This window comes from Poecilia reticulata, linkage group LG8, assembly GCF_000633615.1.
Source record: "Poecilia reticulata strain Guanapo linkage group LG8, Guppy_female_1.0+MT, whole genome shotgun sequence".
NCBI classification, from domain to species: Eukaryota; Metazoa; Chordata; class Actinopteri; order Cyprinodontiformes; family Poeciliidae; genus Poecilia; species Poecilia reticulata.
In genome coordinates this window covers 22,422,233-22,435,316 of record NC_024338.1, presented here as the reverse complement: position 1 = coordinate 22,435,316, position 13,084 = coordinate 22,422,233, and the positions used below count along the sequence as shown (strand labels likewise).

At 38.7% G+C, this 13,084-nt stretch overlaps 1 protein-coding gene across 1 annotated transcript in view; it reads left to right on the top strand.

The window, feature by feature from the left end:
- Positions 1-13,084, top strand: part of LOC103469330 (septin-9-like) — a 54,763-nt gene that overhangs the window by 38,123 nt on the left and 3,556 nt on the right. Inside the window, exons 2-8 of the mRNA XM_017306136.1 lie at positions 6,923-7,132; positions 9,024-9,152; positions 9,309-9,390; positions 9,495-9,632; positions 11,345-11,462; positions 11,725-11,820; positions 13,068-13,078. Coding sequence (XP_017161625.1) covers positions 6,958-7,132; positions 9,024-9,152; positions 9,309-9,390; positions 9,495-9,632; positions 11,345-11,462; positions 11,725-11,820; positions 13,068-13,078 — 749 coding nt within the window. The 5' untranslated portion in view covers positions 6,923-6,957. The remainder of the gene's footprint in view (positions 1-6,922; positions 7,133-9,023; positions 9,153-9,308; positions 9,391-9,494; positions 9,633-11,344; positions 11,463-11,724; positions 11,821-13,067; positions 13,079-13,084) is intronic.

Here is a 13,084-nt window from a genome sequence, read left to right as displayed (position 1 = left end):
GTATTATATGATGACATGATGTCCAGTTTAGACCCTACAGGGCAAAGTGTGCATTTCTTCATTGAGCTGAATGATGACTCTGGGAACTTTAATAACACAACAGACCCTGTTTGCACTGCCACTCCACCAATTTCCTCCTTTTATTAGAGTATAAACTGTCCAGGGCGGAACGTGTTTGTTTAAGCATGCATGTTTGTCAGCCATAACCCCATGTGGTTTGGGGTATAAAACTAATCAGTGCTGGAGTTCATCTGCTGGGATTACAGCATCTTCTCTTCTTATGAGAAGTGCTGGAAAAGTCTGGAACTGGAGAACGTTTTAGATTTTATCTCTCCGAGGATAATTTACAGCAGCCCACAACCGTCTCAAGAACTTAGCATTTGGATCTTTATGAAACCAAATCCAGCAATGCTGAGATGAGATTCAGACACAGACCTCCTTTGTCTTGTCAGAGAATGTAAGATATAGCTCAAAATAAGCAGATGGTTTTAAATGAGTCGCATAAAAAAGCTTTTAGTGGATTTCTTGAGTTCGAGCTCCATATAAGCACTTAAAGATGATTTATTCACTTAGATTTGAAAAAAACRGTGTCGCTTACACAAAATAAGTAGAACATGATACTTCTGTATGTCATTTGTTTAAAGATGGCGTGTTTGCTTTGGTATGCATAAGAATGATATTGGCAATAGTTTATAGCTGAAAACATATCAGCGCTGTGTAGATATGCGTTTTGTCACATCTATGTTTTGACACAATTGTGAAATGCAAGGAAAATAATTCATGGTTTTATTTTWAAAAATTTACAAATAAAAATCTGAAATGTTTTGTATCTTATTCCAATTGCTTAAATATTGGAATGAGATACAATATTATCTTATTGTATCTTGTGTGTGTATATATAAATAAATCAAAAATGAGAAATTTAATTCAGAAGTGACCTAATTAAAACTCCACCTATCTATAATTTTATCTCAGTATAAACACTGATAATCTGTGAAAGCCTCAGAGGCTTTATTAGAGAACAATAGTGAAAAATGTGCATCTTATAGATGCCTCAAACAGATCAAGGATGAAATTGCTGAGAAGCTTGAAGCAGGTTAAGACTAAAAGGCAAATCTGCAGTTTGGAACGTCTTACTGAACCTCGGTCAGTTCATCAATTGAGAAGGAAGCAGCTAAGAAGACCACAGTAACCCTGCAGGAGTTGAAAATCTCCAAAGCTCAGAGAATCTGTGACAGGACTTGTCAGCTAAATCCCACAAATCCTGCATATTTTGTTGTAAAACCTTTTAAAACCATCACCTCACTTCCACTTCAAAATTATACACTTTGTGTTAGTCTCTCATAAAATCCCAGTAAAACACATTGGAGTTTGTGGTTTTACTGGGTCAAAACATGGAAACATTCAAAGAATGGAGGACACTTTTTCAAGGCAGGCATTTTTTCTGACCCATCCTCTCTAAGAAATGTCCGCTTTGTTCTTTAAATAAAACTCTAAAATCCATTATGTCGTACTAAATAAAATCTGAGAGGCCCACAAATTGTATCCTGCTGTTGTAAAAGTTTCCAAACAAAGCAGACACTTTATGGGATGAGAGTTTTAGGGATCCAGTGATTTACAAAAACGCTCYGCGTTCCAAGTTTCCAGTCCGTTTGTTACACTGGATTCCTCTCTTGTGACTCAGTTTGTACCGTGGGTCAGAACCACTGGTAGTCATGTAGAGGGATAACCTCAGAGGAGATCTTTTCCAACTTAAACTGGGACATGACCTCTGACCTGTTTGCTATGCTGTCAAGATCAACACTCTGAACAGCTGTAGCATGGCTCAGTGGTCTTGGCCGCAGCGCCTCTATACTTACAATGAAGAGTCAGTTTTCTGCGTGCTTGTTYGGGGTTTCTGTAACGTTTAAGAGGATTGTGCAGCGAACAGAGATGTTTGTTCGGTCTGTTTAAAATGTAGTTGCATCCCGGTTTGGAGGTCTGTAGTTAGTTAGTGAGGAATGCCTCRGGCCCAAAAGTGGAATAAATCAACAACATAACCGTCCTCACAGTCTTTCCTTTTTCCTTCCCCCTCCTCTATTCTAAATACTTTCCTGTGTCGTCCTCCTTTCTCTGACCTTTATCTTTTTTCTAGCTCACCCCCCTTCCCAGGACCTTAACGTCTACTTCCTTTTTGCTTCTTAACTTTATCTCACCCTTCTCCCCGTACTTCTTACTTCATGTTTTCCCCTCCCTGCTTTTGTTTCCCTCTTCTCCAAAAAAAAAAAAAGAAAAAACGCTTTGTGGTATTGCAGACCGCTGGCTGTATTTGCAAAAAGCAAAGAAATCCGATACTGCTGGAAGAAGGAAAAAAATGATCTTTTGTGACTCTAATAGAAAACGGCAATGCAGAAAGTCCAGTAGGTTCTTTTGGGCTTTCCAGTTGCTGAGATTAATTTTCCTCTCCTGCACATTTCAAATAAACAGTTTATCTGAGATGACATTATTGAACCTGAAACAAGAGAAAACGTGTTGGAGTAGATCTGATGATCATCAAAGWTGAATGATTAAGACCTACTGGTATGATTTATCTAACCTAAAACATTCAAAATCTCCAACTAATTTGGTAATCAAGATTTGTATTATTAGACCCTGCTGCTGATTAGCTCCTGGAAAAAAAGATGAGCTGCTTCATCACAGTGTGTAGGTTGTGTTTAGATAAAAAWTTTTCTATTAGTCTTGAAATACACAAACCTGATCCACAAGTTTGATCACTTTTTCGGTTCACTGTAATTGATATGCAGGACAAAGGACATCCAACTTTTCCCGTCTTGTTCAGAAAAMTGTACATCTGGTAAAAATCTGCCAGATGTTACTTGTTAATTGTCAGTGTTTTTGTTTGAGAAAAATATTTTACTGAACAAATTATTTTGTAAAGCTTTTTTATAGAAACTTTAGATTCTTACCTCAACTTTATTTCTGAAATGCTAACATTTCCAAATCCACCATGTTCAGTACAGCTGAAATGGGGAAAAATAGCTTTTCTATGCTCCTTTCCGTCTTGCTGTTATCTGCCCAACGTTTTGCTCTTTTGCAGCTTGAATAAATAGTAGACGTGTCAAGCCAATCAAAAAAGGTTTCTATTTAAGTAGTTAGATTTCTATGCTTTCACTGATTTCATTTTTTAAAACATTTCCCACTGAAACTGGAAGGTTTTGAGTCTTCTCGCCTCGATAATAACTCGTTAGCTCCTTGAAGAGTTTGATGTGGTGTGTTCATAGATTTTTGAGCTTCTGACACACTTTGGTGAAAATATGTCCCCTGATATTTTCCTGCTGCTCTACTTGTAGCCAACTCCAAACGTATTTTGTGTTAAAACATAATCCTGCTCTTTTTTTTTCCTCTAAATTGTTTGACTTAATATCCGCAATTTTCTGCTGCTCCGTCAGTGTCTTAAGGTTTGGGTTTTGTTTATACCCAACAGCTGCTGACCCACCAGTCTGAGACATTTGAAAACTGCAGGTCAAATGTTTCTCATTTATAGATTCCTGGTCCGACTTCTTGTCTCCAGACGACTCTTTATATTGGCTAAGAACCATCTACGATCTGCAGTACCTCTAAAGATCCTGAATAACTCCATTTGATTAATAGTGTCGACACTATATCCAGTTGTAACTATAAGGTCTTTCACTATGATAGTTTGAATAACTTTTAAAYGAACAACTCTGAAAGAGTGTGTTTCACCGACAGCTCGACATTCTTGTATCAACATCTCTCCCTTCTGGGGTTGAATGTTTACTAAAGCAGACAGCAGTTTACTACCTGTAAGGAAAGTGATTTATTCTTGTCAAGTTTCCCACGATCCTGGATTTGGTGGTCCTTTTCTGTGTTGCATGCTTGCAGAGTAGTTTACAGAGCTTGGAAAAGTAAGGAGTTCAGAGTCATTGAGGACAAGGAACAAAGCTTTGGGAAGCTTTACTGCTTCAATCTGGAAAACCYGTTAAGTCGACTCCCTCTACTCCTTCTGTCGCCTTTATTYGTTGTCCCTTTTCTTGGCGTGAAAGGGTTTTGTACTCACCCAAAAAGATTAGTTTGCTTATTTTGTCACTGTAGCAGTATTGTATAGTCATAGGGCTGTAGATCAGTGGTTCATTACGTCCAATGTTTCATCACCCAACAAAAGTGTTTAGCTAAATACAGAAAGATATCACAGCCTGCTAAAGCGTTCCTTAGCAAAGAGAAATAAAACTTTAATTTAGACCCAAACTTGTCTAACTTTTCAGTGTCTTTTCAGTGTGAAGGTAGACCAACATTTTTGAAAAGGTACAGTTTAAACATTTAATGACATCCCTAGGAAGATGCCAGACTGTAAAGACCAGCTAAATAGAATAAAGCAACCCCTCCCTCATATGTTGCTGTGCACTTCCAGACAGCTGGCTGAACAACTGATGATTAAYATATTTCCGGCTGAAAAGGCGTTTAGTAAATATTAAAGTTTTTATTCTAATTTTTGTTCATGCACGTCCCATACTGGTGTATGCATGCCTAAAGAAATAAAGGAATTGACCGAAGGGAGGAAAAGGACAGAAGCAAAGCGGAGGTCTGTGTAGAACTTCAGGGCGGTGCATGGGGAAGGTGGAGGGCACTGAGATGCAGCAAGTTGCTGAATGACTGCCTGGAACAGGAAGGGGAAGTGGTGAAGGAGGTCAGGAGAGCTGCTTCCATAGGTGGGTCTTTATGACATGTGGATTTACACAATGAGTTACAATAAAAGTGAGACTGAAGTTTAGAGTTTCCACTGCTGTGTTATTCTTTGCCGTTTTTTTTCTTCTTCCATTAATCACTTCAAGGCCAATTTGACGTGTTTCCACCAGGAGTGGTCCATGGCAGTTTAAGTGATTTGAGTGAAATGTCTGGGGGGTTTTATGTCGAAGCAGCAGAATTGTTTGCTGGACTCYGTTTTGTGAATGTCCACGTACATGCCTACCCATCACCCATATAATCAAACAAGAAAGGTTTGAGGCAAGGACTTGGTTTCGATGCACAAAGCCAAGCATGCACTCTGTAGATGTGTCTGTGTGAGGCAGKCCAGCTGGGAGCAGATCATATTTCAGCTTCTTTTTCAGTCTCACATTAAAGGACTGATACCGAGGATACAGGAGGCCTTATAAAGGGTTGCAGCACCTAAAAGCCATAGATACAAACCCAGCAGTTTAAATCCATACTGACAGGTTACATTGTTRAAGGCGCATTCAGGTTCTGCATGCTCAGGCTTTGGAAGACGGGCTTAACGTTGAATATATAACTTATTAATCCACACGAGGAAATCTAATGATTAAAACGGGCTGTTGCAGTGACTTCCTGCCAAATCTGAAGTACTTTAAAACTAGATAAACTATTTTCTAATAGGTTCTCTTTGAGTAAAGTCCGCCTGCTGGGATGAAGGCTACATCTGTTTAAAATTCACTATGTTGTAACAGGGCTGGTGTGGGAATGGCAAAATCTCTCAGATAATCACTTTTGCTTCTATTGAAAGTCTCATTAAATATGGATAGTCTTACGTGGAAACACTTTGCAGACTTTTACGATACCTAAAGTCTTATTGTTCTTCACTTCATTAAGTTATTTCACACCTATTGATGTAATTCAGACTGAACCCCTAAAATAAATTAATTTGCCAAAGAWTTTGTGTCTTTTCTTATGTTCRGGAAACCATCTTGGGGAGACTCACTGTATTTTTTTCTGATTTTCACAAAGCGGTCAGCTCTAGTACCTATCCACACACTTAAAGGATAAGAAAGGAAAGATTGGTGCCCGTCTCCAGCGCCTATAAGCGAGACGAGGCACAGCCTGGACAGGTCACCAATCCATCAGAGCAAGACTGAAACAYATTAGACAAACAAGCTTGTCCTCACCCTGACCTCTAGAGGCAAAGAGCTCACACACTAGTTGAGCTAACATCTATGTTTTAGACGGGGGAAGCAAGCACATTCGACTTTTATAAACTGTTTGTGGTGTGTAAATGTGGAGTGAGTATCTGGAGATTGCTAAAAATGATTACTTATTGACCCACTTTGTACATGCCCTCTCTAACGTTTTGTGCGAGCAACCACAACTAAGTATTTTTATTGGTTTTCCACATCTGTTTTCCTTTGCTCTGGCTTCGTTTCCATTAAACTTCAAATGTAAGCTGTAACTGTAAATAACCGAGTCACAGAAAATAAGARGTCAAGTTGTTTTTGGGAGAATCTTTACCAATTAGCTACATTGTCACTATCTGCTGGTGGAGCACAGATGCATGTTATAGAACCCTGTTGATTTTTGTAAAAAAAAAAACAAACAGTGAAATATTTAATAAAATATTTAATGTTGTTTCAGCACTTAMATTTCTCTTTCGTTAAAAACATTCTCCCTTCACTACCTGCATCGATGGCAGTTTCTGTGTCTGGTTGTATTTTTGTATTTTTTCAAAACTCTGACCTGCTGTTTATGTGAAGGGACCAGCTGTTTCGCTATGATGCAATTCTGAACTTAATTAGCCGATCATCTGCCGAGCAGCTGGTGCTTTTCTAGATTGTAGATAAAACAAAAATGACTAATGTGCTCTAAACATTATACGTGCTTCATATGTTGGTAAAGCTTTAAACCTTCAAACCTGTTTGGCTTTGTTTTTATTTTAATGTAGAGTTGTTTATTGTTGCCTTAAATTCTTTAAGTTCTTTCCATTCTTGCTGCGAGGACATTTTGTTAAAGAAACTCAGCTGTGCAGATCTCCTCTCCACTACCTTATCTTGCTTCCAGTACCGCTTTTGCACATTCCCTGCGTTGCTGATGACATTTATTTGACCCCTTTTCCTTCCCATCAAATGCTTAGTTCCTCTGTGCTTTTTACATCAACAGTAACCGTACAACCTTGCCTCTCCTTCTCTCTGTGTCGACGCAGGACCAGAGGTGTTCCTCAGCAACAGCAGCAGTGCCATGTCTGAGGCGGTGGCGCCTGACGCCATGGTACCCCCAGCAGTGGGCAGTCTATACGGGGAGAAGGCCGGTGGAGCCATGGTGGACTTCAGCTATGTGGGGATTGATGCCATTCTGGAGCAGATGAGGAGAAAAGCCATGAAGCAGGGCTTTGAGCTCAACATCATGGTTGTAGGTAGGTTGTGATTCTTTCCACACTAAAAAACACATCTAGTCTGTACTCGCCTTACTTCTTGCAACCTCCTACATAATGTTAAACCCAAAACTAAAATGTAAATGTCTTTTTTCTATTCAAACTTCTGTCTCRGCCTCTTCTATTCACATCCAAATGCACATTTCTCATAAAAATCCTCGYATTTTTGTTTCMTCCTGCACTGACTTGACTTTTGTCTCTTTAATCAGCCTTGACTGAAAGCAGAGGCGTCAAACTGATTTTAACAAGCATCCCTCTCTGTTGGAGGCCCAACACACTGCCTTTGAGTCCTGTGATCACACACCTTTAATTACACACTGCTCAGCTGTAACCAGGCCATCATAAAACTCTCTTCACTTCCAAAGGRCGTCTCCTGAGGATGATGCCGTGACACCTTTTGTGTCTGGCATGTTAAAAAAGAAAGAAAGGGAARAAGTCTTGAGTAAAATGAAAGAACCCTTATTTCCATGCTTTCTTTTGCTACTATAAATTGGAGATAAAATACCATCTGYTACTCATCAGAGCGTTTCAGGTTGTGCTTTCAAAATTACAAAAGCAGGAAATGATTAAAGTAACCCAATTAGAACAGATGCAKTTCCTTTTTATTAACTACGTCTACTTACTCATTTCTTTATCCATTAAAGAAAATAACATAATCAAAAGAAATACCACTAAGTACTGGTATATTTTTGACCCGTTGAACGTACCTCCGGGGCTTTTAAAAGCTTAATCCTCTTGAAGAATGAAGAACATTGAACATGGTTGTCTTCACATTGAACATGGTTGTCTTCATACAGAACGGTAAGGTGGAAAACTAATACATCACTCTGAAAATACAGTGGTGGCAGGATGATGCTGTGGGGATACTTCAGGATAGGTGGAGAAGCTGGTCAGAGTTGATGGGTAGATTGTAAATGCAGGTAACTCCTGAAAGAAATCCTGTTATGAAGTAGTAGGGCAGCGACACTAAACATGCATCAAGAGATGCAGTGGAGATTTAAATGCCAGAATGGCCCAGTCAAAGTCAAGAGCTATATCCAATTAAGAATATGTGTGGAGATTTGAAAACCTCTGGTTATAAAGATGCTTTCTGTCTGTCTAAGTTTGAGCTGCTCTGCAAAAAAGAATAAGATAAAATCTGTTTCTAGGTGTATGAACTTGAGTTTAGCGACTTCTGCTGATATGGAAATGAAATGTGGTTCTTTTTGAAAACACTGACTCAGACCTTTTGAATTCAAGGTAATGCTACTGCATTATTTATTTTCCATTTCAGTTATGCACTCAAACTTACAAAAATAACTCAATGTTAGTATTTATGAAGAAGTGCAAGAGGTACAAATATTTTTTGTAAGCCTCCAGTTCTGAAAACAGATAAAACCTCTGCAGGTGGAAACAGTCTTTCCTTGTGTTCGATGTAGTTCCACTTCATAGTTTCAGTGTGAACATTGTTGGCATGAATGCGCCTTCCTCTATAGGTTCCAGCTGTTGGGATTTTTAAACTATTGCTTGAATTATGCCCTGCTGTCTGCCTGCCTAGGTGAGTGTGTTTTAGAAGTGATCTCCATAAATCAAGGCGGTTCTTGTTGACTTAACCTAAATTCAAACTGTGAAGSATTACTTCTCAAATGGTCACTTCCCCCTCTTTCTGGTCTGTTTGTGTTTTTTTTCTGCTCACATGTAGAACCTTTTTGGTTCATGTAGCAACATGGGGAAAGTAAATTGCAATGTTAGTTTCGATAACATAGATGCAGGTAGACACTGCTTCTTTCCACTTCAGAGYCATTAGATCTGAAACTTACATGTAATAAGAGTTTTAAATTAGTTGTATTTTAATTACGTGCAGATTTGTAACAGCATTGTTCTCATTTTACAGGGCAGAGCGGCCTTGGGAAGTCGACTCTGATGAACACCTTGTTCAAATCTAAAGTCAGCAGGAAGTCTGTACTGGGCACCGGCCAGGAGAAGATCCCAAAAACTATTGAAATTAAGTCCATCAGTCACGGTATGGCCTTTCTTAGTTTTCAGTTTACATCTTTTCCTGCTGTTTTATGACACGTAATCCCCCACAGCTGCTAAATCCTAAAAAGGAAGCAAACCTCTAGTGATCCGAATCATCTTGTGCTGCTGGCATTTATTGGCATTGCTTCTCTTTGTGCAGACATCGAGGAGAAAGGAGTGAGAATGAAGCTCACCGTCATCGACACACCRGGATTTGGAGACCAGATTAACAATGAAAACTGGTACGGCATAATTTCATTAAGAGTTAAACCAAGGTTAAACAAAACACTGTTCTATTTTAYATTTTTTTCCTTTAATGGATTYGCCCTTCTTGCCATCAACGTAGCTGGCAGCCCATCATGAAGTTTATTAATGACCAGTATGAAGCGTACCTGCAGGAGGAAATCAACATCAACAGGAAGAAAAGGATTCCAGACTCCAGAATCCACTGCTGCATATACTTCATCCCCCCRACTGGTCACTGGTAATGACTTCAAATAAAATTAGTACATGTATTTAATACTACTGCCATTTGTCAAAGAAATCAATAACTTTGACTATAATCACTGTTGTTTTTAACCCACACTAGAARTGACTTTTRCAGACTTAAAACTTTCATGGTGTGGTATTATTAGTAACATTATTACAACCATTTTGTCAATGTTTGGCTTGGGGTTTGTGAATAYTATCATTTATCAYGCGATGACAATGAATTATGTTGTAAGCTAAATGAATCAGATTTAGACTGGAAAAAAACACTAAAATAGTCTCAATTTATACAAAACACAAACCAGGTTTTTAGAACCTTGCAGCTGAACTGCGTGGTCCGCTTTTGTTTACTTCCATCTTWACTTCATCATATTTGATTGTCAGGATTTTTTTAAACTGTAAATATATGAACATGGAGGTATTTTCATGTTTTTGTTTTCCTGAAGGCAGCGTATTACACACATGTACACATGTTTTTTTGAGGTATACAAAAAATGATATTATGTTGAAGAATAAATGCAAGTAAAATTGTTTTTKGATGACAAAGTATTGCTCCTGTACAAATACATTCACTGTTAAACTAGAATAATCATAAAAAAACAGCTCAAATGTCTGAATGAAAGCAAATTTACAGGAGTAGACATGAATAAAAAAAAATATATTTTTGTAAAAAGCATGTTTTCCTGCAAGCATCCCCACAGAAAGTTTGAACCGTTTTTAATCTGGACTGACTTTGCCACAAACTGCWGCTGGTTCTGCATGTGTTCATCCAGACCTTTTGTTTATTCTCAGGTGGAAAATGTGAGGCTGTGCTTTGTTACTCTCCAACTTCAACACACACGCACACAGTCTTGTCATTTCACTTCAGAACCAACATATCCCAGAACACCATTCCACTGCACTGCAAACACAGGCTGCTCTTGCCAATTTACCAAGTTTCTCCCTGGATTTCTTACAAATGCAAACATCTGGCTCTTATTGAACAGGCTAATCTACTCACTTGGCTCAGTCTGTAGTTCCTGGAGCTCAGGGGACTGGGTTTTACTCACAGGAGGAATTAGCAGGAGGTTTCTCATATTCTCATGTGCCCATCGAGACGTTCAGCACACATTTCCTTTCATTCTCTGAAACCGAAGCCGAGTATCTCGGGGAAACATTTTGCAACTGCCGAGTCCTCTATGGAGACTCGGTTGATAAGAGTTCTGTCCAAGCGCYGCACCTCAGCTCTGTTATTTTTGTGTCTTGGTCTGTCTTTACTCAGTCAGGACACGGGTGTGAAATGGTCTCCCCGAGTCGAGCCGGCAGTGTTTCATGTTGATCCAATTCAGATGTCACTTAGTGGGAGCAGCAGCTGCTCAGAGCTCGTCTCAAAAAGACCAACATAGGCAGAACAACAGTAACACAGAGGGTGTGTGTTTTGAGGTGCAAGCAATCGGTTTTTGCATTTGTGTCATTTGTTGTGTGCTTTTGCTTCAGTGCACGACTAGCTGGACAGAATCTAAAAATATGTAGAAGCTTCCACAAACTCTGAGATTCTGGCTGTTTAATGACGTGAAGCCTCCAGTAGATCAGATGGACGTGTAATGAGTTGATCTGGGAGAATAGTTGGGAAACTCTGCCCTCTGCTGCTCAAAYCGAGTATTGCAATTTTGAGATGATTCATTGTCCTTTCACCTAATTTTGCTCTGTCATTTTCACCCCCCTCAGTCTGCGACCTCTTGACGTGGAGTTCATGAGGCGTCTCAGCAAGGTGGTCAACATCGTCCCGGTCATTGCTAAGGCAGATACTCTCACGCTGGAAGAGAGAGACTTCTTCAAAAAGAAGGTATCTTTTTTWATTTTTTCAAAAAATTAAAAGTTTAGTYTKAWTYTTTTTTTTTTTTTTGGAAGGATCAGGCATGATTATGTTTTATTTMTAAATATCTAATGTTATTTTTTTGTAAATGAAAGATGATAATTGATAAATGAGATTTAATTTGCTACTAATCTGATCYGATTTAAGTGCGTGTGTTGCATATCTATGTAGGAATAAATGAAAACTGTAGCAGGTTGAGGTTTATTTTGTGTGTATGTTTTGCTCTCATCAGATCAGGGAAGAGCTGCGAGCCAACGGGATTGATGTTTACCCTCAGAAGGAATTTGACGAGGACGCAGAGGACAGAATGATTAATGAAAAGATCAGGGTAAGAGCATATGGATTTTCACGTAAAGCTAATAATAAAGCATTTGCAGCCCTTGAGCCCTCCCACTTTAGCAGCATTAAAACCAAAATATACTTCACCTGGATTTTATGTTTCAGACCAATACAAAGTAACAATGTAAATTGGAATAAGATTTTGTACAAATATAAAGCAAACTTTAGGACAACAGGATGCCTTCAGAAGAYGCCTAATCAGTCGCCTTGTATGTAATTTAATCTCAGTATMAGTCCAGAAGTTTGTTAGAGAAAATTAGYGAACAAATGCAGACAAAAGTAAACAGCAGGGATAAAATCATATATGCCACGCTTGACGATGGTTACAGATGGTTTCTCTGGAGGAACTGCAGAGATCCACAGCTATACTGATGCTTGTGCACTTCACAAAACTGGTGTTTATGGAAGAGTGGCAAGAAGAAAACCATTATGGAAAGAAAGCTTTGACAAGTTCACTTTTAATTTAACTGCAAACTGTGTATCAGTCACAGTTTGCTAAAACTTTTAAACTACGCCTGCCAAACTGGGAGWTGTGAGTGTCTCAGGCTGGACGTTTTTGAAACAACACACTCGTATGCTGCGGAGTTGCATCTATTTTAAAGTGAGTATTGTAGTRACCTCTGACAGCTGCATWTTTTACACTGTTCTTTAATTATGGTAGATAAGGATTTTATTGCTACAATTAATTACAGCTGCTGCTGTTCTGATTACAGTTTCTGAAGAGGGCARGGATGCTTGACAGTAATKATTATGATGATGAAGATTGTAAGAGCTTTGATTAACAGGATTTTGAGACCGAATGTAAGAAATTGTACAGCTACTGTACTTTTTAATTCAGTGTCTCTCTTGAGTAAAGCCTTCCAGCACCTGATGCAGGTAGTCATTGTTAGTAAAAGTGGTTTTACGTCACACTTTATTGYAAGTATCGATAAGTGAATTTTTGAAAAATTGAAACCATTTTCTACCATGAGGTTTGGACTGTCACTCTGCTCAGAAAAACAATAAAACGGTATTGATCGCAAAATTATTAGGGATAATTATATAATTATTAGGAATTATCACGAAACAGCAGAAACAAAAGAAAGCATCTTAAAATAGTAATTTTTAAAAAGCTACATTTTAGTCTTCCACTGATTTGTGTTGACYTGTTATAATTATTTAAAACTTGTTTGTGGTTTTAGTGTAGCTGTAGGAGTGACTTTGTAATTCACTGTGGCTCTCTGACTGTTGGGGCAGGAGATGATCCCGTTTGC